This window comes from Desarmillaria tabescens (genome assembly GCF_030435595.1).
Source record: "Desarmillaria tabescens strain CCBAS 213 chromosome Unknown EV420scaffold_24, whole genome shotgun sequence".
NCBI lineage: Eukaryota > Fungi > Basidiomycota > Agaricomycetes > Agaricales > Physalacriaceae > Desarmillaria > Desarmillaria tabescens.
In genome coordinates, this window is record NW_026848323.1 from 23,144 (window position 1) to 48,258 (window position 25,115).

Sequence of the window (25,115 nt, forward strand, 5' to 3'; positions counted from 1 at the left end):
ATTCGACACATATTAGGGGTGGAGGTGATAGAGTCTATAAAAATCCTTTGACCATGATGCGTCAACTTTTCGAAGAAAAGTCAGGATGGTGCCGTGGAACTGTCCCCATGGTAGTCTAGCACACTTTCCGGCTCCTTGGAAGACCGCAGCAGCAGCACCGCTACAGAGTCGATACGTTCGGCAAAGGCCATCCCAAACCCGCTTCTAGAGATCCTTCAAGGGACATGTTTCCTGAAGTTCGGGATCTGTAAATGGTGCCTATGAAGTAGATATGATGAAAAGGTCATGTCATCCACAGCAGCGAAATCGGAAATCCTCCTTACTGACGTTGATTGTGAACGAAGTGTTGCCGCGGCCGGCTAATTTATGACTAGTGATAACCAGATTTGTGCCGCGGCACATTTGCCGAAATGCGGCACCAATCAGTCCTCCTGCTCGATCTTCGTCTCCAATCTCATCTCCGGACGACATCGACGAGTATCGCACCTCGGACGCCATCTATCTCCTTTCGAACGCTTTACCCGGACGTTCAGATCCTGAGGAACTCTCATTGGAAGACGGCCTGGCATGTCAACATCTCTGCTTGTCATATTTTGTATTCCTGCAAAGTCGTCTAGGATACCAAGGCCAGCGATTTCTCCTTGGAAGTGGTCGAGATACGGTGCGAGCGTGTAATTGCGCGTGGTGTTTCGTCAACAAGTGCATCTATCTACTTCAACGTTCGACAGGACATTACCTGACCTATGGAACGTCTACAGCTCTTGATCGCACTGCTGGGAAGTTGAAGCTAGAGATTGGAGTTGTTGACGGCAAGGAGAGATGTCCGGTTGTCTGAGTAAAAGTCGGCCGCCTATCGAGTCAAGAATGGATTGATCATACCGTCGGCGTGAGGCCTCCCATGTGCGTCATTTTTGATCGTTCCATTACTTTTGCTCACAGACTCTGACCAGCAGCCATGATCGTGGTTCACATTCGTCTTCAATATCAACGGCGAGATGTTACGAGTTCACTAAACGTTACCCTGTTACGCGGCACGCGTCAAAGGAGTTTCGAGATCTATCGTCACGTTGAGCTATCGATCGTGCGTATTGTTTATTTTCGTCTTGACTTTGTGTCCAACTCGCGACCCTTTATATAGACATGAAACAGGAATGTCAATAACGGTCAAGAACCGCGGTCTCTCTTTCCCACGCCCTGCCCAATACCGTCCATGCTCGCTATACTATTCAATACAACCGTGACCAGCGGCTTTGGCAATGGCTATGTCCCAATCCGCTTCCTTCCTTCACAAGATATCCATCTCATTTACTACGCGTGTGCCTGATGTTTCGTATCACATGAATACAACTGCTTCCGACATCACTAAATGGCGGGATAACGACTATGGGTTCGGACTATTACAAACGAGTCTTGATGGAGGATATCAAAGGGAGGAGACAGAGGATGCGATTGAACCTGAGTATATGCTCTCTTCTCCGAACTACTTCCATGCCTGTCGATCAGACCCAGCGTGTCTCCTGTTCGTGCTAATATTCATCAACCCAATGACAGCTGTCGTGCCTGTCTACTACTATCACCAATTCGATTATTGTACTTCGCCACAGCACCACTCCGATACAAATCTATCGGCCTAATCGATGTTACACACGGGATTTCGTAACTTTGAATCTGTCTAAAGATCAAAGATCGTCGATCTTTGTCTGTAGCGAGAACACAGCATGACCGAAATTGGAACACTTTAGCAGCTCGATGACGAGGAGGGTGGTGGTGACAAAGGGGGGCCGTGCTAGGGGGTAGAGGTCAATGCATGGAGGGTAGGACGACGACGACAGTAACGGTCAGGAAGAATATACCCAAAGGCACATTTGACGATAACGCTGCTTCCAAACCACCCACAGCCAACCATGTCGTCCTACGTGGGCTTGGACATTGGAATCAACAGATAAATGTTTGTTCAGCGCCAGAAGACCGTCCATTCCAACTGCTACTCCCTTGTTCGGTGTCGATACGTCTGTTCATGATGTCAAGCGCTCTTCGTGCTCGATCACCTTGTTTTCAGCGAAAAGCGGGAGTCTCTTGAGCGTTACGTTGATGGCTTGGCTCGGAAGCATGTCAGGGAATATACAATTTTTTCGGTAAGGTTTACAGTTCCTCACTGTTGTAAAATAAAGTGTAATGAAGGTGATAAACGCAGTGGTAAACCGAGAGACTCGACCGTTTGAGAGAGATTGTGTTAGGAAGTAGTTAAAGCAATGTGTATTGGGGGTTGAGATCCCTGGTATATATACTACAAGGTAAGTGCTTCCAGAACATACTACTACCTACCAGTGTCCATGTCTGACTCATTGCTGAGTGAGCAGACGAACGAACGACTCGAGGAGAAGAGACGCGAAGATTCTCGCGTGGCTTCAACTATAGTCCGATTGCCGGATTGCCGGATGCGGCTGGCGCATCTTCGACACTCACCGCGATATTCATTCTAATAATGTCTAGTCCGGGTCGGTGAAATAACGATGGTGCACTCGCCTCATCGTGTCGACATTGAACATCCCAAAGCTACCAATACTTTCCCGCCCAGTTATGTCACTGCCCATCAACGTGCGCAATATGGGCACGGCCGCCGTTGGATCAAGTGCGAGGAACTGGTACAAGTGTGAGAGCGTGTAAAGTTATAGCGTACGTACCATGCACTCGTATGCCAACACATGCTGAATCCTTCGCCGACAGACACCGCCCCCCTGAGTATGCATGCAAGGAATGCTGTGGAGTATCATGGTCTGGATAAAATGAAGCCTGGCAATTGGCCATATGCCCCCGCAGGGTGGATCTTTTTGATCAATGGAGGAAGAGTGGGTTACCAGTAATAGCAGCGTTCACTCGAGGGGTGGACCGGGTACCGACCTTGACCGGGATTGGTGGTCTGAAGAAGATTGTAGACGCGTCGAAACTTTATCAATCCAGCTCTTGTTGTCACATATCAATGCACCCACTGATCTCCTTGTGGGGGATGGTTGTTTTTTCTCAGCACCACCGCATCGGGTCTGGTCGATTCCCTTTGCTGGGAATGTGATCTGAAGAGGGCCGGGTTGCAGTCGAGCTCGCCATACAGATCATTTGTACGTCCTGACCCGTTCCTCTTTCTCTGCTACGCTGATCTGATGTATCTCCTATAGATACTCGACGCTGTTACAAAGGAAGCTTCGCGGCGCATGCTACTTCCGATACTCTGAACCCTGCTTCATAGGCTCTCCGACCTTGTGCGATGACTGAACAGACGCGATTCCACCTTTTATCGGCTTCGTACAACAGGACACTGGCATGCATTTGCACGTTCCTCATACTCAAGCGAGCACCGTATTCACAAGTAATCTACCCAGTCCCAGCTCTGGAAGAACGCTCGTAGCATGCGCCCAACTTTGATCGCCGTTATCCTTGCACAGCTTCCGAGAAGGTTAATGGCGGCAACGCGCAGATACGCTACAACCTAGGTTGCCGTCTGTTCGGTTGCACATATGCTGGGATGTTTGGAACTTGTGGTCGGTCTTGCTATCTCGCCCTCTTGCTACGTCTTCGCCCACCGTTACGCGATCGGCCCTAAATCGACTTTATCCCTCACTAAGGTCGACACAAAGTTCCAACCAGCGCGTTATAACGCCCTCCTCCCTCGTACCTCCGACTCAGAACGTCAGACAGCCATGCCTCTCCCACCTTCCCGATGAAGTGCGTCATAACCGCAGACAGCAGCTACACCCGCACAATGACTGGGGTTACCATCCAAGGCGAACTATGCGCACAGACCAAGGGATGCGATCACAAGCACGGATGTGGTGACAGCATCGTAGCGCGTAGAGCAATCTGGTAAATGTCCTCGGAGGGATGAACCCATCGAAAGTGAGGCCTCAGACCTCCCTGAAGCTGGGAGTGACCAGAAGTGACCTCTCTTTGCCGATCGGCACAGACAGTTGAGCGAGCCTTGCAGAGGGTCACAGTAGAAGCCTACCTTTGCTCAGAAAGCTTCCTCTCTTGCCAATGCCAATGCCTTCATTCGTGTGTATTTGAGCGTTTGGTACTGGAACTGCGAACGGAGAATGCACGAACAGGCGGGATCGTTTCCTTGGAGCGGTTCTCATTAAGATTCATAATGGGATCGAATGTTTGAATGATGTAGGCGTTGGACTATACTCCTCCCGTACGGTATGGTCGTCACACGGGGGCGTTTTAGGGCATTTCCCTTTGCTCCTCTTTAAAATGGCCAAGAAATAAAATAGCCGTGAGTCGTCTTCATACCCCTTCTCTGATATCAAAACTAATAAACGACCTTTCTTGCGTACCAGACCGTATCCAGAAATCCTCGCTTCAATCGTTCCTTCTCTCAATACTGGTGCTTTCGCTTTTGGAATTGTGGCGCATACGCAAAAGAAACAGACGGGATCAAAAGGAGCCATGGTTACGACAAGACGATGACGGCTTCGTCCACAGCAATGAGTGAGAATACTCCATTGATCCTTCTTGACCGATCGCTGGTATGAGTCCATGCAGTGCAAGGGTCAAACTAGCAGAACTGCGGACGAAGCGTGGGGATCATCCCATAAGTCGCAAACAATCAATGCTCACACTCACTAGTTCCTCCATACATGGGTTTCGATAATTCACATGTAGAGAGCGCTAACGCACTGGTTCTCTATCAAATACTTGTTCCTTTAGCGATTGCCTCCGTTCAGCGCCAAGCAAAGAGGTACACGCGTCACAGCGAGAAACTTTATGGGACATGAAACTCGGAAAGATGAAGAAAAAGCTGTCTCCAAGATAGTTTAGGCGTGGTCGCCAGGAACGTAAGGAATAGATAGTAGGTAGATAATTAGGCATAAGCTATAGACAATATGTCAACTAACCCGTCTCTCTAGGAATGAGAAAGACTGCGCACTGTATTCAATGTTCTCGGCCCGGGGTATCGCCTTCCGGCTATCTTCGGCCCAACTAACTCACACTTGAATGCGTCTCTCCACTTGCCTTTCATCATCCTTGTCTGCCAGCAGAAAGCCTCTGGAATAATATCTCAGCACCCGCATCGCCGTCTAGGCAGTGTAACGTCTCTCCAGCTGACGACGAGTCATGGTATTTCGCATGGGAAACCCGATCGCCACCTGCCACCGTCGTTTTCAATATTATGCATCGCATATAATGTACGTGAGAGGGACGTACTAGATTGGGACCAGGAATCACTCCAAGTGGTATTGATGGCGGAGGAATGGAAGGAGGGCAGTGATGTAGACATCCAGGACAAGGAAGATGAACCCTGCCACTTGTAGAGCCGCTAGATGGCGAGAATGTTGATCCCCGCAACTTGTATAGAAACATCCCTTGAGACGGAGGAAGAATTAGAGACTATGTTACCCCTCAGTCCTGTTGTTGATGTGGATTTAGGGTCACGGCGAGTTCCAGAGGCCGCTTGTATTGAGTTAAGTAAAGTTTGATTTGTAGCAGATCAACCACCATACGCTAAGCTAGGTATAATTTTAGAGCGTCTGTCAATACCTTGCCCGACTATGGCGGCTTTCCTCTAGTACAAACATACATCCTTTCAAAAATACTGGATATGATCATTTATGTCTAGGAATAGACGTATGATTGCAGCAGAATACTTCAAACATTCTGTTCCATCGTTGCCAGCTGGAATGTGGTCATCTTCAGGCCAACACTTCAGGAGAAAAATGGTCGAGGAAGTATACACAAGTTCTGCAGAGGAAATGACCCGTCTTCACTTCTCGGTCCTCCTTGGATGCGATTGGATCATGCAAGCTGGTTCTATACTATATCCGGGCCATTCGCTATCCCATCTAGATTCCTCTTCCATAGGCGCTCATACCACGAAGCTGGCTATACTTGGACCTGCTGTTCTCCCTTCGAGCATTCCCAGCATTATCGGGACACCACGATCCATCCGGAACTTTCGTTATCCAAAAGTTCAGCGTTTTTCGGGTATGAAGGTGTGGGGGGCGGCTTGGTCAGCGGGCAGGCGTGGGACGTTATCATTTGTGACTTGTTAGGTGTTGATGCCCAACTTTTTCATCGCTTCTGGCCCAGAACTCAATCGAGGGAGGAGATATTAATCAGTACCGTGGTTCGTCTGGACAGGCGCTATGGCTGAAACAACACGAACACGGAACTATGATCATGACGAAGCTGTACCGTGACGATGATGATAAGTCTAAGCGCCAAACAAGCGTCTAGAGACTTTCCATTCCAGATACGTCTATTGTCAAGTTCTTGCTTGCCGTTTGTTGTACAATATATCCACGAGGCTAAACAGTAAGTTTTATGCATCCTTGAAAGTACTGCACCATATACTCATCGACACGTTACTGGAGATTTTGTATCATCAGAGTTTGTCGATCACGTATATCAAAAATTTACAGCAAATTGCGGATACCCCTTCATGCAGTGCGCATATAAGCGCCAAAGTCAAATCCAAACCCGCCCTCAATATGTCGAACTGATGTCGAAGGCTTACCGAGCCCCTCATTTAATCAGACCAATGAGTTGATCCTCTGCCCAGTCAGTACCAATGCCTCTCTTCAATCTTTTCAAAGGGAAACCGACTGTTGAGAGGACCACGGCATCGTTTCTTCAAGAACGAGACCATGCCGGACTTCTAGTCACCGCCGAACTAGAAAAGACACGAGCCAATTGCAAGGCAAAGGTTGAACATATTGCCAAGGAATGCAAGGCGAAGAATCGAAAGTTCAGGTTAGTTATCAATTCTTCGCAATCTAGTCCGCCTCAAAACTTTCACAGAGATCACGAGTTTGATCTGCAGAATGACAGATTCCGATGCCTTCATGGACTTGCAAGCGAGGAAGGATACAACCCTTCTGATGTACTCCGCGTAACACAGATCTTCGACAATCCTCAGTTTTTCGTGGATGGCGCATCGTCGAATGATATAGTCCAGGGTGCTATTAGTGATTGCTGGTTTGTTTCCGCATTGGCAACGGTGTGCACGTCCTCAGGACTAGTAGAAAAATTCTGTGTCGCGGTGCGTATGTTCTTGACCGATTTGATATGTATCTTATTTGGGTATTCAGAGAGACGAAAAGGTTGGGGTGTACGGATTCATCTTCTTCCGGGACAATAGATGGGTTGATGTGGTCATTGACGAGTAAGTGGATCCCTATCTGTCTTGCAGTGGTCTCATTCTTCGTAGCCTGCTCTATACGTCCATCCCAAAATTTGAGGAGTTGAGCGGTCAAGAAAAGCAACTATAACACAACAACAAGGCACTCTATAACAAATCCTCCCGCAAAGGGGGCGCTACCCTTTATTTTGCCAGGTCTAGCTCTGACGGAGAGACGTGGGTGCCATTGGTCGAAAAGGCGTACGCGAAACTCCACGGGAGTTATGGCGCCTTGAGCCGTGGTTGGGTGTGCGAAGCCGTTGAAGACCTCACGGGGTATGTTCCATGACCCGTTTGCCTTAATCAACCATGCGCTAATTTAGAGACAGTGGTGTAGCGTGCTTCATTCCCACAAATGTGTGATGCTGATAGTTTCTTCTGTATGGCCATGGCTAACGCTATCTCCAGGACATCCTTGATCCAGATCTGTTTTGGACAGAGGAGTTGCTCAAGGCCAATAATGATTGTCTCTTTGGAGTCGCGTTCAATTACCTTGATTCTAGTCGTAGCGGGGAGACTTCTATCACAGTCAGTGGTTTGATGGGCGGGCATGCATACTCCGTTCTCAGAGCGGTTGAATGCAAAGGCAAACGCTTCGTTGTTATCAGAAATCCTCTGAGACATTCCGGATGGACTGGCCCATGGTCAGATGGTTCGAAACAGTGGACACCGGAATGGCTCGAGATACTCCCCCAGCTTGGACATTCCTTCGGAGACAATGGTCAATTTGTCATGGAGTGTTCGTTCTCTGTTTGCGTTACTTCCTTAGGTTTCGCTCATCCCGCGACCTTGCAGACACGGATTTCTTGGAATGCTGGCAGGAGATCGACAAAACCATTTTATTTGACACGCAATGGGTCATGTCCTCTCAGTGGCTTCATGTGACAGCACCTCCGCTCCCATCAGCTTGGACGTATGGGGATGTATCATGTACGTTCTATCTCGAGCTTTGTTATATCGTGCTGAGTCGCTGCTACAGTCACTATTACATTGCCTGCTGCTACCAAAGCAGTGATTGTCCTGTCCCAGATAAATAACCGTTACTTCAAGCCGATATCAGGGTTCGTGTACTGGACCTTTGATTTCGCAGTCTTTAAAAAAGGAGAAAAAGATATCATTGCCCGATCTTCAGCGTCTAGGGTCTTTGCACGGAGCGTAAATGTTGAGCTGGACTTGGAGGCGGGCTCATATGTTTTACATGTATGTAGTACTGAGTTTTCTAGCAGGAACGTCATTCTGATTTGGACGCAGGTTCGTCTGGACCGCTTTGTGTATTCCTCACCGGTAAGGGGAAACCTATCTTCCTGCAATGCTTGCTTCTAAAAGGGTAACTGCCAGGCATACCCTCAAGAAGGCATCCACATTTCGAATTACCGCTCCCTTTCGAGGGTGCTCACTGAGCATGCCAAGAGTCAATCCATTACTATGAGTGAGTCACTAAAATGGCACCTGCCTTGCGTATCTAACTGATTATCCTCTTCTTGTATATTTCAATACGAGGTAATATTTTCACTTAATTCGCATTATTCGACGGTTTATGAACACTGATAATAGCTCGCAGGCTCAGAATCTGCCTATTCCTTTAGATATATTGGCTGGACAGGACTTGTTCGACTTAGAGCGGAAGGCATTGGCGGTCAGGAAAGCGGAAGGGGAAAAGAACGCCGCCGAAGAGAAGAAGATAGTTGAGGAAGAAGCCGGAAGGAAGACTGAAAACACCACTGACAGAGAAGCCGTGAAGAATATTGCTGGCCAAGAAAATGAAAAGATGGCTGAGAAAACTTGTGAAGATAAAGACGAGGGGAGAGGGGAGAGAAAGAAAGCAGGTGAGGACGGTGTCGTCAAAGTCATCCAAGCAGATAACGACAAAAAGGCTGACGTTGACAAGACTGATGCTGTCTCCGACGATGACGATGACGAGACTGTGGACATCCAAGACATGATGTCTGAAACTAACTCAATTTTCCTCGGCCTTCGAGTATATACGTCCAAGGATGCCCCCGTCGAAATTTGTGGCCAACTAAGGCATGAGATGGAGCTCTCTGCAGCTTTAGCTTGTCCAAATTGCTGATCGCATGTACTACACCACTATATCATTACTATAATGTCTTTACATAATTAATCAGTCTTGGGGTCCATCGACGAGTTTACCAAAGATGGGAATCCCGAAAGTAATCTTGATTCCCTCTTCACCGCATGCATTGTTTTCGACAACTTCGACAATAGGCGTTTAGTTGCCGACCGGTTATCAGTCGGATCGGAATGTATCGGGCCGGTTACCGGTGCTAACGCGGCCTTTACGCTTGGCGTCGTCTTCCCGATGTCCTCCCACCATCTCGATTCCACGGCTTGCCCGTCGCGATGTCCGTTAATTTCCCTACTCTGCTTCCATCTTCTGCCTTGCAATGCCTTGTTATCGGATCCAGAGGATCTACTTTGCTCTCCAGCGCGCGTGTTCGAGCCCCAGAGTGGTCTTGCTTCGGATTTTGGAGTGGATGCGGCTGTGAGGGGCGTTTGAGATGAGATGAATATCGGAGAGTCAGGTGGATCCACGGACTGGGGTGTGGATATGGTTAGCAAGCTGTTGAACCATGGTTGCCGAGTGCGTGGAAATGGTACTGCTTGAGATATGAGGCTAACGTGTTTGTTTTCAACCTCAGTGGTAACGATATTCGGTACTTCCAAACTTGAATCATTCGTAGCAGCCATCATTTCGTAGAGCTGTTGTAGCGTAGCCACAGAATAAATGGCGACAGAATCTCTATACTTCACGAAGCAAGGCCTGATCTGGGAAGGGGGCGTCAAGCAGGCAATAATCAACCACGCCATACCTAGGTGTAGTTGAAGTTGGCATTCTTTCCAGCTGGTCGCGTCGCAATCGATTCCCGGGTGTCGGCTTCCCCCAAGCGTCGTACGAGAGTATCCGAGCCCTGAAGTTGGGGTGGGCTGCTCTGCGTGAGCATGGCACAAGGTTCATATTCGACGCAATGACAACACGATAAAGTTAAAGAATAGAACAGAGTAGTGATTGTGTTTTGTCTCTCCCATAGACCAAATTCACCTCCAGATCCTAAAACGACAAACAGGTCATAAACCACAAACAAAACATACAGAAGGAAAGAGCACACCTTCGCAGCCAGTGGTAGGTTGATCATGGCATTGTGAGTCGAACGAGGTTGCTTCACAAGGTGCAGGAACACTATGAAGCAGGTCAGGACAGGTCATCCACAATGCCAATGATAAGAAGAACGCACAGGTACTTGTACTATATTTCCTGGAGACAACCTAAGACGCTTGTCCTGTTCCCACTCAGTGCCGTTAAGACAATGTCCGATATAAAAGTCGGTCAAGATGCCGCCATCGACGATGGTCTACCCACAAATACACGGTCAGTGATCAAACCAGAGTCAATAAGTAGTACGTACACACGTGGGATACATGGATACTGCTAGCCAAACCCTTTCACCGGACTGACAGCACCCTCAAAGTGTGCTTCCCAGCCGAGGAATAAACTGGTGGTGATGTTCCCTCTTGCGCGCGCCATAGCTCCTGTGGAGACCAACCATCCTCTCTTCCTCGTCTCATCGACTTGATTCGCCTGAGCCTTCAGCACTTGTTTACATTACAGTCCAGATGCCCTTGTGTGTGATATCGAAGAACGGTATCCAGGAACCGTGTCTTGTGTTGTACGCCTTGGCAGCGGACTTGAATTTGAGTGGAAGTGAAGTTGATGCCTATGGACCGTGACAAGGCGACGTAGTCAGGGAAGCGCTTGGTGCGCTGGACATAGGATAGTGTGGCGAAAGCATGTTTGGATGGGATGGATAGTAGGTGTCGTAGTTGAAGATTGGATAATTTGGTGCGGCGTTGAAGCGCTTGGCATGCATCAGCGTAGTGGCGAGATTAGGAGGAAGTGGGTCACCGTTTCCGGTACCCCACAGTGTGTGCAGTATCGTGGTTATAGTCTACAAAAATTATCTGCATACAGGTTCCGAGTCCTATGAATATAGGATATCGGTTATTATGGTGTCGTGAAACCCCGTGGGAAATTCTATTCGTGGAATCAGTGATGGCGGCGTTTGCCGTCCCATCCCCGTTTCCTCTGTGGGTCTCTCGTGGGAATAATTCTATTCGTGGACGGCTATTCCCGTTTTTTTTTCATGCTCCGCGGTTTGCCCTCGTGCCACATCGCATTTCTCTAGCCTGCTTCCTGTTCACGTTTTGTTTTCCATCATTTATATTCTGTATTCTCTTTAATTGATGTGTCTGTCTTGATCGATCTTATGTCCGGCCTTCACCTTCTTGCTTGTCTCGTTTCACTCCCGGTCTCTTCATCGTGCACTTTTCTTAATTCAGAATTCATGTTTCTCATTCGTACATATATCTGTGTATCACGTCGACATCATGATCTCTTCCTCCTCCTCCGTTTCTGTCCTATTAAACCTTTTTGCCGCGGTCTGTATATCGTCCTCCTCATCTTCAAAACCTATCTTCCTCTTCGTTTTCACCACCGACTGTGGTGGTGTATTGGCCATGTTCCTTCTTTCTGCATTCGCCTTCTGTGACTTTTTCAGCGACGTTTGATGTACATGTTGAAGTGCTCACCGATGAATGGTCTGAGTTTACGAGCGATATGGCTCTCAATATCAATGTGGTCTTTGTGACACCGTCATTGGTCTTCATGAACACCATAGCGCACTGGGCTTCCACAATATCACCTATTCTGAACATTTGAGGCTTCACCGTCACATACGCATTCACAAGGTATGGTCGGCTCCGTTCTTAGCACATACGTGTTGATCTCGCTTACCTTTTCTTGCCTGCTTTGTCTATCAGACCCCTGAAGTATCCCATCTCGTTGTCCTCAGTGTGCACCCATTTTCATTGTGCTATCTTGACTAGGATTCCCATCAGGTCAACGTCAGGCGAAAAGGGTATGTCCTCCTCGTTCGAGTTGTTCCGAGGTCTGAAGTATCGGTTTGACAGCTCCACCACGTCCAGATCCTTTACCTTCGTTGGCTTCCATTCTTCCATCTCGCCCTCCCTGAACTCTCTCCCATCATTTGCAGACTCTTTATAGCAGATACAGCCTCATCATACCCCTTGCTCCTGAGACCTACGAGTCGTACCATTTGGCTTAGGAATCTCGCTTTCTCTTTTTGCATCCTGACCATGACTTTCGTGAGTACACTGCATTCGTTTGGACTGTATCGTCCGCTCACCTTGTTTCCTTTGTGACGGGTGGTAGATCCATCGCGTATATTGCACCGGTCATCGTGAATACCACTTCTTCTATTGCACCCTCTCCTGCAGTCTTTCGGACGATCCTCCACATACCTGCATCCTCGTCTCTCTTGATGCTTGCCGATTTGATAACGCTGTGTTCCTAGTATGTCTCTTCAGTATGATTCTACCTTGCCATAATCGATTCTTACCTTCATAACCCGTGACAGGTGCAGTTTGTCTTTTGCCGTCCTCTCGTTTATGAGTGCTTCGATCGTGTCGCCTGTGCATGCCTACATTAGTCATTTTCTCCAGTCTGTTTCAATTGTTACTTACTTGCTTTGTCTCTGTCATAGAATCGATCGATCCTTTCACAACAAACTGGTTGTGGATTTGGTACCCATTCGCCACTCTATATTTCTTATCCTTCTATTACTTATCGCCCCGTTGTCTACTGACATCTACCTCTGTCACAATGTTTGTGTCCGATAGCACTGATGGTTGTCTTCTGGCTTGACTCTCGTCAGGTTTTCGTTTCTTTTGTCCATCGTATCTCCTGTCGTACCTCGTGTTCATCTCCTACGGTGCTATCTGATCCTTGGTTTTACCTGCTTCCCTCGACTCTATTCATATGTTGTGACAGCCTTTTTCATGTTTCTGTTGTCTCTATTACCATGCTGGGTTGCCCATACGCTCATCCGTGTGCTTCGATTCGTTTGTTTCATGTATGTCATTATTAATTTGCTGTGTTACATATGTTCTTTTCATTATATTTTTTTTTGCTTCTTTTGATTCTATGACAATCAGCATATTCTCCATGTGTTGTGCAGTCCCCTTCAATTCTTTTGGACGTTCGCTTGTCATCATGGTATTTACCCCCGGGGGTGAAGGCTCAATTGACCTTTGTGCCTTGATGTGTTCCATTGCCCTTCTCCCTTGACTCTCGCGATCCTCAGTGATGCGACCTTCCGTTCGCGCATATCCCGATCCCACATCCACAGTCAATGGAAATGCATGTTATCAACTAGTGGGTATCGTATATTTCGGAAACAGTCATTTTACAGCCAGGTATGTCGATCCCGACCGTGTTATATGGTTCAATGATGGTATGATTCAAGGGAGACGTGCAATACGAGAAGGTGGAATTGACATCACTGATATGCCCCTTGATCCAAACGGCAAAACTCCGGATGCATTCATATACAAACGATGCACCGGGTAAGGTGATTGATCTATCTGACAAACATAGGACTCGGAATTGCCACATGTATGGGATGGCCCTCACCTGCTAGTACTACAGGAGGTTAGCTAAAACAGGTACCTGTTTGACACACACCTAGTAGTTTCTCCATCTCCAGGTACTTCCATACATCCTTATACTATATAAGTGTACCTGCATCTACTAGTACTTGTTGCTGTACTGTAGCATGCTGTTCGCAAGTACTTTTTGAGAACGTCTGTGTTGGGTCAGCAAAGATCCGGGCATTGCCGAGACGCTGAACCTGCCGCTGATGGTGCATTCACATCAAGCCTTGAGCTTATATGGATAATATAAGCCTATGCCAATGCAGTAATGTTGGGATAGCAATCCCGAGTTAGTGCTAGAATGCACTCGAAGCTTCGGCATGACTAAGCAGCATGAACATTTAACCGCAATAGTAGACACATATAGTAATCCGTAGTAAATTCTAGAAGTAGTACAACTTGTATTTAAGTACGACGCCTCTCCCTTGAGAGGCTAATTAATTCTCTCTCTTACACATTCTCCTCTGTACTTCCAACAGGTTATGGGCCCCGGCCCTAACTGAACTACTTACCTCATTACCTACTTCGCACTTTTGTACATTATGTACACATACAGAACCACATGGAAAGCTAGTCCGTTTACAGAATTGACCCCCTTAAGGGCCCGGAAAATTACCCAACGTGGAAGATCAAGATGATCAACATCCTAACCGATTTAGGTCTAATTGATTATGCAGACGGAAGCACTCCGGCCCCAGCAGAAGCGGCACTGGTGGCAGATTGGAAGAAGAGCGATAGGAAGGCACTTTCGACAATAAGGTTGCGGGTTTCGGATGGCCCGCTGGTGTATATTGCTGGTTTGAAGACTTCAGAAGAAGCATGGAATGCTCTAAAAGACATGTATGAGTCCAGGGGACCCATGGGAATTGTCCTTGTTAGAAGGAGATTCTTTAGAGCTCAGTGTGAAGAAGGGGGAAACATAGAGGAACATATTAGGACTATGAGGTCCTATCAAGAGGAGCTGGCATCCCTCAAGCAGAAAGTTGAGGAGGAGGACTTCTCTATTACACTGCTTACATCACTCCCGGAATCATGGAATTCATTCATTTCATCAGTGGACACTGCTGATTTGAAAGATTCCTACAAATTGATCTCCCGAATTCTCCAGGAAGACATCCGATTACGAGAAAAGACTTCTGATCCGACCACAACACTTGCAGCACATGGCAAGAAGTCTAACTCAAAAATCACATGTTACGGATGTGGAGAAGCCGGGCACATCAGGGCAAACTGCCCAAATGGAAAGAAGAATTCTGGAAAGTCATGGAAGGGGAAAGGGAAGGGCCAGACCCAGGCACATGTTGCCAAATCGGATTCAGATGAAGAAGATTACGCGTTTTGCACTACAGACACTGCACTTGTTACGCTTGCAGGGTCATCATGGCTGGGGGACTCAGGAACAACTAAACATATAGTCAAGAACAGATTGCATTTTTCTGACTATGTTGAGACCCCAGGACATGAAGTTATTGGTGTAGGAAAGTCAAAAGGCTTGGGAAGAGGAACAGTAAAGATTAAAATGGTTGAAGGGGACAAGACTACATCAGTTACACTGAAGGATTGTATTCACTGTCCCAAGGCACCATTCAATCTTATTTCGCTAGGGTGCATCACGGATGCCGGGTTTGAACTCAAATTCAAAGGATCCCAGATGGATATTATCTCGCTGCATGACAAGACAATTGGTCATGGAGATAAGATTTCGAAGCTGTATAGCCTTGACATCATTGCGCCAGAAATAACTCAAGCCCACGCGATAAAACCAGCCCGATCATGGCAGATGTGGCACCGAGTGATGGGCCACTTAAATATGGGATCAGTAAAGAGACTATTTAGAAAGAAGATGGTCAAGGGTATGGATGTGGATGAGTTAGCTGAGCCCCAGAAGGATTGCAAAGCCTGCATAAAGGCCAAGCACCATGTTGAGCCATTTCCACAAGAAGCTCAAAGGGAATACACAAGAATAGGTGAAATGACATTTTTGGACCTATGGGGGCCAGCCCGAACTCACGGTATCCATGGAGAAAGATATTACATAAGCTTCACAGATGGCAAATCCCGGAGGACAATGTTGTATTTTCTCAAGTCAAAAGAAGGTATGGAGATCAAAAAGAAAATCCAACAGTACCAGAAATACATCAAAGTCCACAAAGGGGAGGACCTGAAGTTTATGAGGATTGATAATGGGAAGGAATACATTAATGAGGTGGTGAAGGAATACCTCCATGGCAATGGCATTCAGTTGGAACTGACTGCCGCATATTCTCCACCCCAAAACGGAATTGCGGAGAGAGTCAATCGGACCCTTGTGGAGCATGCACGTGCCATGCTAGAAGAACATCACTTGCCGAAATTCCTATGGCCCGAGGCCGTGGCATACGCCACATACCTGAAGAACCGATCACCGACTAAGGCCATCAAGAATGATCTAACCCCCGAAGAAGTGTTTTGGGGCACGAAACCAGACATTTCAACACTCCAGGAGTTCGGAGCAAAGTGCTGGGTGTTGCAGCAAGATAACAAAAGGTCAAAACTCGACCCGAAATCAAGGGAATTCATTTTTACAGGTCTTACAGATGAATCTAGGGCCTGGAGATATTATAATTCTCAGACCAGACAGATTCAGACCTCAAGAAATGTCATATTCCTTGATGACAACACTAAAGAGCCTACAGACAATGACTATATTGTATCCCACCCTTCATCGCTCGAGGGGGAGTTAGGGAACAATGTCGAGCAGACTCCAGGTGGAAATGATGACATTTCCGATGATTCCGCGGCTGCCGAAATTGCCGAATCAAAAGGGGAAATGCCCCTTGATGCCCCGGCAACCAAATCAAAGCTTCCCATTTGGCGTGGGAAGGTGATCGAGCCACGTACCAAATCGGTCCAGATCGCATCAATCAATCAACCAAGTTACCGGTTGCTCAATAATCCAGCTGCAAGAGGCACGAAACCGCCGGAATTGCAGCGTGAAATGTCACAGGAACCTTTGGAAACTGCAAATATAGCAGCAGACTATGCATGTCTGGGGGAGACTGCAGATAACCTCAGTGATGAGCCATTAAGCCTTGAAGAAGCCAAAACAAGGCCAGATTGGCATCATTGGAAGAAAGCAATGGATGAAGAATATAATCTATTGACTTCTCTGGGTACATGGCAGTTAGAGGAATTACCCCAGGACAGATCACTTGTAAATTGCAAGTGGACTTATAGATTAAAAAGGGATGGTGATGGGAAAATCACCAGATACAAGGCCAGACTTGTTGCAAAAGGATTTTCGCAGGTTCCCGGCATTGATTTCTTTGAGACATATGCACCTGTTGTCAGGCTGGACACATTCCGCCTACTTATGGCCATTGCCACACAAAGAAACTTGATTATACATGGAATGGATGTCGTCGGAGCTTACCTAAATGGAAAGCTCAATGAATCTATTTACATGGCTCAACCGCCAGAATATTCTGATGGAAGCGGCAAGGCAGCACACCTCAAATTGACATTATATGGACTCAAGCAATCTGGCCGAGTTTGGAACGAAAAATTAAACGCTACATTTTTGGGACTTGGATACACAAGATTGATCAGTGATCAATGTGTATACATCAGACAAGCGAAATCAGGCCCCATAATTATAGCTGTGCATGTAGATGACATGACACTGCTTGCCCAGGATGATGAAACCATGTCTAACATGAAAGAAGAACTTAAGAAGAAGTTAAATGTTACAGACATGGGGGAGATTCAACATATATTGGGCATGAAGATAGACAGAAATTGGGAGAAGGGCACTATTACCTTATCCCAGAAGGCATATATTCTCAAGGTACTCGAGAGAATGGGCATGAAAGACTGTAAACCGGTCAAAATGCCTATGGACCCGAATGTATGGCTAGAGAAAATCCCCGAAGGTGATTCCTGAGGCACTGACACAGCCACCAGACAGTATTACCACACTGGTGTCGGATCTCTGATGTATGCGGCAAATGGATCCCGGCCCGATATTGCACACGCTGTCACAGAATTAAGCAAATATGTGCAGAATCCAGCTGCTGAGCATGTCACAGCCCTCAAACGAGTTTTCCGTTACTTGAAGGGGACTCTAGACTTAGGAATTACATATGGAGGGACTACAGATGAACTGATACCTTATTCAGATTCAGACTGGGGAGAAGACAGAACAGATAGAAGATCAACATCTGGTTATGTCTGTACCTATGCAGGGGGAGCTGTTACTTGGAGTTCAAAGAAACAGCCCACCGTAGCCCTATCCACTATGGAAGCAGAGTATATGGCCCTTGCGCACACAACTAGAGAAGTAATATGGTTGCGAGCGCTTCTAACCGAATTAGGGTTGCCACCTGATGGTGCAACTACTATTATGGTTGACAATCAATCAGCGATCAAATTCGCTGAGAACCCAATATTCCACGCGCGATCAAAACACATTGATATCCGCCATCATTTTGTTCATGAGCGCATGGCTTCAAATGAAGTCAAAGTTCAGCACTGCGCCTCAGAGGAGAACTTAGCAGATATATTCACTAAAGGACTACCAAGACCATTACATGAATATTTATCTGCAGGTATTCTAGGGACTCGGAATTGAGGGGGAGTGTTGGGATAGCAATCCCGAGTTAGTGCTAGAATGCACTCGAAGCTTTGGCATGACTAAGCGGCATGAACATTTAACCACAATAGTAGACACATATAGTAATCCGTAGTAAATTCTAGAAGTAGTACAACTTGTATTTAAGTACGACGCCTCTCCCTCGAGAGGCTAATTAATTCTCTCTCTTACACATTCTCCTCTGTACTTCCAACAAGTAACAACCTCGGAATATATATAATAATCAATGAATAGACAAGAATGTTTTAGCAAAATAGAAAAGAACTCTACAAACCTCGGAATTTCGCTTCCAGTCAACTTCCAGTACAAAGCAGACCCAAAATCGAGGTGTGGTCATGGAATTCTATGTGGAACCTCAGTGAGGAAAATCCGCAGTAGGAGCCACGTTTTGTGCGTCAAGAGCCGGTCGACTTAGCTTCCCGATTCTTTCCGAAGAATGAGGAAACGATAGAGGGTTATTATCGGGGCGTAACTGTCTTGAGCAGTGCCAAACTGTCTGGACAGGGGCTATACTCGGGGTCAGCTTAGTAATTTTTGGTGATAGGCGATCATCTGGCACGCAACGGCTTATTTGCCGAGCGGTTGCCGCTGTGGCTGAGAAGCCTTTCTTTCTGAACACTTCCTATTGGTTTGTGGGCTGGTCGGAAAACTGTCGACATCAATTTCCTCTTCATTGCCTCTCACCTACTATCACCTTTTTTGTTTGCACGTCACAAGTGATTCCTGCCTTCATTGTCCTTTTTCTGCTCTGTGACTGCAGATGCCCTCAAGAGTCAACTACTGTCTGTTCTACAGCCCCACTCAGTGGGTTAATAAAAATCTGCCTCAGTGCTATCGCTCTGGTAACGCGTTGTGGTATTATGGATCCGCTTATCTTCAATGGAGTTTCCTGTTACATCATGTAGATTTGATATAGTGAGAGAATTCAGTGTTGATGTGAACCTGCAAATCAGAACATCTTGCTACAGCAAGTAATGTGTGCTGATTGTTGTGTCTGGTTTTCGGGAAGTGCATACCCATTCATGGTCAGATTTTTACTGCCATGTGACAGTTTGATGAACGTTGTGATGTGTTCATTGTGGACTAATCGACCTTGTGATGGCATGAGGTGTGCAGTATTAGAGATAATATTTTCTTTCTTGAGATGGTGCCAGGTGCGTAGGGCATGTAATTATAAGATGCTGTTCAGATGCCCACCAACTTGTGATCTCTCACATACTAGATGGCAGACTAAGTTATGTTCACCTTCCTTGGGGCCTCTAGTGTGAAATGACAACTCATCAATGAGTTCGATTTTAATGCCAGAAATTTTATCGTTCTTTGCAATCTTAGTATAGGTCGTCGAACGGAGCATACTCAGGCTCAGGTGATTAGATTTAGAGTGTGCAAAATGCGAGCTGGCGGTGCAGCCACCGAGCGAGCTTTTTGCACTACCACTTTATTGAGCAGCTTGAACAAGCGGATATACTGTACTATTTCGTTCAATTTGAACGCGACCCAAGAATTTTGGGCCCAAAAAAATCCAAAAGAAATCGGAATAATCGAGAAAAAATTATTTCCGTTCTCCGATTTTTTTGCTGTGACGCGTGATGTTCGAATTGAATGAAATACTGTACAATTTCGACGAAGTGTTCAGTAACGCGTAACGCTCCAAAAAAACAGTTGGTGCCAATAAATTTCTTTCGATCTCCCCGATCTCTTTTGTATTTTTTTCGACCAAAATTTTCCAAATTTATGAACACTTGGTCGAAATGGTACAGTAGTACAGTACATGTACATGCCGTTTCTTCGCCCAAAGGAAAGAATCGGGGACCCGGCAACTGCCGCTACTGGATGTGTAACCGTACAATACAGTTACAGCACGCAGCCCTAACGTCCTCATCATGCCTCTTGCCATTCTAACATCACTCTCAGTGGCAGAAAACCATGTCTTGCGAGGAAATTCCAAGTCAGTCCAACTTGTCCTCTGATACTGTAGGTGTCCGTTCATCATCTGTCCAGCCTCTTATATCAAACTTTACTAGATGCAACACATTCCAGACCACCAGCCACAAGCAGACATAAGAACAACAGCCTTTGATGAAGTCATCCCTGGTCGCCGTGATTTCGCAGCGTCCGTTACTCAGCAGTCTATTCTGCGTGAATCCCCCTCCTTGATCCAAGCCGTAAGTGCATATCCCTAGTCATCCTCTACTATGCTCATGCCAACTGTTGTAGGTCCGGTCCGGCCTCGGCCTGTACCGATTTTGGGCTGTTCTCATCGGTGTTGATGCGTACGCGCAAGTTCCCTTGCGCGGTTGCGTATCTGACGCTTTATTAATAAAGCGCTTCTTAACCAACGACCTTGGCATGCCAGAAAACTGTATCCAGTGTCTCCTCGGCCCCAAATATCCAAACTCTGATGATCCGGGATCCCAAGTCTACGCCTTCCCGCACCAACATTGTGGATACGCTCTACAGTCTCGTTAACAACCCTGAAATTGAGCGAAACGACAATATCATCATCTACTATGCTGGGCATGGCACCAGCTACTACTGTGAAAAGCATGATCTCGAGTCTCAATGCGACATTTCTTGTCCCATCGAAGCACTGTGCCCCATTGATCGCGATTACCAGGACTCCAACGGAAATTGGATACCTGACATCAGCGACCGAGAGCTCAACAGCCTTTTCACGCTAATAAGTCATGCAAAGGGGCCAAATATCACATTCATTGCAGACTGCTGCCACAGGCCCACAGTGGTGGCATGAGCAGGGGCCTTCATGCTACCGCTGTGGGCCGGCAATCAAGAATACGCAGGACAGCCTTGACCTATAATGCTTCCCTCGAGGACATGTTACACACTGCAGATGAACGATGGAAAGATTTCCCTGGCTATCGATCAGTATCATCGAAGGATTGGGAGCCAGATATGGATTCTCATGTAATTCTGGCCGCGTGTCAGAGTGATGAGGTTGTGATGGAGGTGAAGGGAAGGGAGGGATTCGGTGGGGCATTTACTAAGGAACTTGTTCGTGTTTTGGGGTCGACTGATTGCAAGGAGGAAACGACGTATGATGATCTCATCCGGCTTCTAAATCAGTTGCCTTACCAGATGCCGCTCGCTGACGGGACACGGAGGTCTAAGCCCATTTTTAATCGAGCATCATCTCGATTTTGGGCTGTCCTCATCGGCATCGACGCGTACAAGCGCAATCCTTTACGAGGACGCGTATCCGACGCTCTATTAATAAAGAGCTACTTAACCAACGACCTTGGCGTGCCAGAAAACCGTATCCAATGTCTCCTCGGCTCCACATATCCAGACCCTGATGATCCCAAGTCGATGCCTTCCCGCGCCAACATTTTAGATACGCTCTACGGTCTTGCTAACAACCCTGAAATTAAGCGAGGCGACAGTATTATCGTCTACTTCTCTGGGGCAGGTTGTTACTATCGCTGCTCAGAGCATCTTTATACAGTGAAATGCCCCAGCGGTTTCTGCCCCACCGAAGTTCTGTGGCCCATCGATCGCAATACCCGGGATGCTGACGGAAACTGGATACCTGACATCAGCGACCGAGAGCTCAACAGTCTTTTTGCATGGATATGTCGTGCTAAGGGGCATAAAATCACATTCATTGTAGACTCCGGTTACAGCGGTGCCATGAACAGGGGACAGCAACCAAGAATATGCAGCACGACCTTCAAGTTGACATCTAATGCTTTCCTCGAGAGCATATTACATGCTGCAGATGAAAGATGGAAACATTTCCTTGGCTATCAATCAGTATTATCGAAGGATTGGCGGCCAGATACGGACTCTCACGTAATTCTGGCAGCATGTCGGTCTTTAGAGATGTACGGAAGGAATGGATACAGCAGGATCTTTACCGAGATACTCCTTCGTGTTTTGAGGTCGACTGGCTGGAAGAAGGAAATGACGTATGATGATCTCGTCAATCTTATGAGTCAGTCACTTTCGGCACGATTTTCATTAGTTCCATTTCCGCGCGTTTCCGGGAAACGAATGAAGGAGCGCCTTTGGTATTAGGGTGATTACCATACACTGTGGTAGTCGTAATCATGTATAACAGTAGCTTGGTTTGAATATATTCTATTATCAATAAATATGGAGACAATCAGCAGCTCGTCGAGCATTTCCGGTCCGTGAGACGTATTCTCGATTGGATTATCCTCCAGTGAAATATCGCACGTCATAGCTTCCCCCCTCCGCCATAAGAGGAAAAGCCCACCTTTCTGCCGTAAAGAGAGGTCATATAACTACGCATACTCCGCTTCTAGGAGGGGACGGGCACATGTCGTTCTCATCCGTCTGTGGCTGCTTTGAAAGTTCTTGACAAGAACAGAGAACGCAGCTTAGAACCAGATCTTCAGCAAGATTTCTGAAGAAACTGACTTGAACTCAGCTAAGGCGAATACCTCCCCAAGAGTTCCATTTATGAATGTCAGGAGGAAGCGATGGCCCTTTATCTCCTCTGCTCTCAGCATCTGAATGGGGGCGGTAAAGAGTTCTCCTTTGGCAACGAAGATACTGTTAATCGTCTCCCCAGACTTGGTCACTACGGGAGTAGCAAGAGGAAGGATGTTATCTTCTACTGCCTTCACGAGGAGTAAGCTGAGGGGTAGAATACGCACTACTCTCCTGGTCTCTGGAACGGGTGGGTGTATTCGTAGGGATTCGTGTACGACTTCGTCGAGATATGCAAGGCTCGAATTGAGCTGCTCCCACGTTGGATCAGTATTGCCGAATTCTACTTGTGCGAAGTTTGTTTTGGATGCTGATGTTCTTGCACATTTTGACGAGGGCCCACTGAGGGCAGGGCCTATCAATTCCGTTTGAGGGGTGCCGATGATCAGTATTGAAAACCTCACGCACCATGAGACTAACTGGGCGAGAGCATTTCAGTAACCAGGAAAGTAGGGTCTTAAAGAGGATCGTGGCTTAGCACCACTGCTCAAGGCCAGGTCGTCGAAAAATTGAGGTTTCCCGGTGATAGCACCAAAGTCATGAGAGATTCCTGTGGTGCCGATACTATCCATTCTATATGGGCAATTGGACTGAGTTAGGTACTGAACGTTACGAAGTTGAATGATAAGCCTCACGAGATGCAGTTCATCCTAGAAGACGGATATCTATATCAGCCCGCTATTATTATTATCACTGAGAACACCGATAACAGTACGCACACCAAAGCCTCGCATGGAAACCCATCCGTGACACTGCGGGCGGTTGATTTGTACTCAGATAGTCAGTTATCCCTCCGTCCATCAGTAACTCCAATCCTTAGCTTCAACTTCCTAGAAGTACAAAGTTAACGGAGCCGTGTTGTATTTGTGGATAGCCACGCGATCAAGAGCTTCAAAGGTTCTATACAGTAAAATCCTGTCAAGCAATGCAAAGGAGAGACACACCTATTGAAGAAACGCCACGCACAGATCACATGCTAGCGTCGGATCTCGACTATTTCCAAGGCCATCGGAACTGGTATGAAGTACTATGAGCCCGGAATTATGGACCTACACGATTACCGTGAAAAGAGAGCGGGAATGGACGACTCGTGAACACGGAAGCGAGATGGTGGTGGTCCGTGCTCACCGTAAACTTTCCGCTTTCGGATTGTATGATCTTGTAGATCCAAGATTCCAAGGCACGGGTTCATGCTTTCCTCCTGGTCCGACTGCTAGCGCTTTCAACTGCCGCCCTGATTTGCCGCGGCAGAGCGCCGGATAAGCCATGCCGCGGCACTAATCGCACCTCTTCTGCTCTCCTCCACTCTCTGCTCACGCACTTCTGGAAATTGAAGCTGAGGGGTGGCTAACAGTCTCAGTAAAAATCAGCCACGCGCAGTGTCACGGATGGATTTCAGCGCGAGGCTTTCGGTCCATTCTGTCACTTTCGCTCACAGACTCTGTCTAATAGCCGTGATCATGGTTGAAATTCGTCTTCAACGTCAACCTCTACGTTTCTTTCGTCGAAGATGTTATGGGTTGACCAAGCATTGAAATATTGACTGGTTACGCGTCACGAGGTACAGGAGCTATTTGACTGTCATGTTGAATCGTTGGCCGGGACCGGTAACAGTGCGTGTTATTCAATTTTCATTGTGTTCGATTCACCAACCCTCTATAGTCATGAAACAGTAGCGTCAATAGCAGTCAAGGACCGTAGTCTTTCTTTCCCGTATCCTACTCAATAAGATCCTCAAATGCTCGCTATATCTATTGTGACCATCCGTGACCAGCGGCTTTGGCTTTCTCAGCCTTTGACCGATCCATTCCCTCCCCGCACAGGACACCCGTTCTATGTCATTTCATTTACTGCGCTCGCTTGACGTCATTGTGCAGCGCAGGAGTACTACCGCGTTTCATATTGCGGGATGCTTGTCTCAAAGGACAACATGAATCATCGGCTTAGTCGTGCCGCTGCACCTACGGGGACATGAACATTGGCCTAGCTCTTCCAACATGACTAATTGGGGGGGCTCACGACCGCAGACTTGGACCCTTATAAACATGCTACGATGCAGGACATTTAAGGGAGACGGACCGTGAACGTAGCTGGATATACGCTATTTCACCAACGACTTCTGCATCAACTGCGCCTGGCGTCAGCCATCGGGAATAATGTCCACTCTTGCTCGCTAGTATTTTCGTCTTCTCCTCAGCCAGACAAACTATAGCTTGTATCCAGTCGCCACCAGCAGTCGTTTCAGAACCACTGCATTTACGTTCAGGGTGGACAAGAAAGGAGGACAAAATTTCGCTGGTGGTGTTATCA

At 47.1% G+C, this 25,115-nt stretch overlaps 7 protein-coding genes across 7 annotated transcripts; 5 read left to right on the top strand and 2 right to left on the bottom strand.

Moving 5' to 3' along the window:
- The first annotated feature begins 6,492 nt into the window (after positions 1-6,492).
- Positions 6,493-9,277, top strand: EV420DRAFT_1765264 (uncharacterized protein). The gene is made up of 13 exons (XM_060480816.1): positions 6,493-6,747; positions 6,796-7,036; positions 7,086-7,159; positions 7,205-7,245; positions 7,306-7,450; positions 7,504-7,531; positions 7,583-7,913; positions 7,970-8,104; positions 8,154-8,374; positions 8,426-8,458; positions 8,513-8,603; positions 8,659-8,674; positions 8,729-9,277. The coding sequence occupies exons 1-13, from the start codon at positions 6,566-6,568 to the stop codon at positions 9,243-9,245; spliced, it is 2,055 nt and encodes a 684-aa protein (XP_060329097.1). The 5' UTR covers positions 6,493-6,565; the 3' UTR covers positions 9,246-9,277.
- EV420DRAFT_1552103 (uncharacterized protein) lies at positions 9,278-10,236 on the bottom strand (the record flags this gene model as incomplete). The annotated part of the gene is made up of 1 exon (XM_060473497.1): positions 9,278-10,236. A coding segment is annotated over exon 1 (707 nt), but the record flags the coding sequence as incomplete, so codon positions are not given.
- A 1,153-nt stretch (positions 10,237-11,389) lies between these two features.
- EV420DRAFT_1552110 (uncharacterized protein) lies at positions 11,390-11,753 on the top strand. The gene has a single exon (XM_060473498.1). The coding sequence runs from the start codon at positions 11,458-11,460 to the stop codon at positions 11,737-11,739; it is 282 nt and encodes a 93-aa protein (XP_060329099.1). The 5' UTR covers positions 11,390-11,457; the 3' UTR covers positions 11,740-11,753.
- Positions 11,754-13,304: 1,551 nt separating this feature from the next.
- EV420DRAFT_551537 (uncharacterized protein) lies at positions 13,305-13,712 on the top strand. The gene has a single exon (XM_060482539.1). It carries the CDS (start codon positions 13,356-13,358, stop codon positions 13,617-13,619), a length of 264 nt encoding a protein of 87 aa, XP_060329100.1. The 5' UTR covers positions 13,305-13,355; the 3' UTR covers positions 13,620-13,712.
- Positions 13,713-20,258: 6,546 nt separating this feature from the next.
- EV420DRAFT_1644378 (uncharacterized protein) lies at positions 20,259-21,084 on the top strand (the record flags this gene model as incomplete). The annotated part of the gene is made up of 4 exons (XM_060477635.1): positions 20,259-20,306; positions 20,357-20,497; positions 20,550-20,633; positions 20,689-21,084. The coding sequence occupies 4 exons, from the start codon at positions 20,259-20,261 to the stop codon at positions 21,082-21,084; spliced, it is 669 nt and encodes a 222-aa protein (XP_060329101.1).
- Positions 21,085-21,092: 8 nt separating this feature from the next.
- On the top strand, positions 21,093-22,581 carry EV420DRAFT_1692045 (uncharacterized protein). Its single transcript, XM_060479356.1, has one exon. The coding sequence runs from the start codon at positions 21,168-21,170 to the stop codon at positions 22,365-22,367; it is 1,200 nt and encodes a 399-aa protein (XP_060329102.1). The 5' UTR covers positions 21,093-21,167; the 3' UTR covers positions 22,368-22,581.
- Positions 22,582-22,693: 112 nt separating this feature from the next.
- Positions 22,694-23,238, bottom strand: EV420DRAFT_1644380 (uncharacterized protein; the record flags this gene model as incomplete). The annotated part of the gene is made up of 2 exons (XM_060477636.1): positions 22,694-23,160; positions 23,226-23,238. The coding sequence occupies 2 exons, from the start codon at positions 23,236-23,238 to the stop codon at positions 22,694-22,696; spliced, it is 480 nt and encodes a 159-aa protein (XP_060329103.1).
- Between the last annotated feature and the right edge of the window lie 1,877 nt (positions 23,239-25,115).

What these genes read in the sequence shown, in the direction of transcription:
- EV420DRAFT_1765264 (XM_060480816.1), top strand. Translation starts at nt 6,566, where the DNA reads ATGCCTCTCTTCAATCTTTTCAAAGGGAAACCGACTGTTGAGAGGACC. An exon ending in CGGGCTCATATGTTTTACAT is followed by an intron (nt 8,375 to 8,425) that starts GTATGTAGTACT and finishes ATTTGGACGCAG; the next exon opens with GTTCGTCTGGACCGCTTTGT. An exon ending in GCTTTGTGTATTCCTCACCG is followed by an intron (nt 8,459 to 8,512) that starts GTAAGGGGAAAC and finishes GGTAACTGCCAG; the next exon opens with GCATACCCTCAAGAAGGCAT.
- EV420DRAFT_1552110 (XM_060473498.1), top strand. Translation starts at nt 11,458, where the DNA reads ATGTCCGGCCTTCACCTTCTTGCTTGTCTCGTTTCACTCCCGGTCTCT.
- EV420DRAFT_551537 (XM_060482539.1), top strand. Translation starts at nt 13,356, where the DNA reads ATGCGACCTTCCGTTCGCGCATATCCCGATCCCACATCCACAGTCAAT.
- EV420DRAFT_1692045 (XM_060479356.1), top strand. Translation starts at nt 21,168, where the DNA reads ATGTTACACACTGCAGATGAACGATGGAAAGATTTCCCTGGCTATCGA.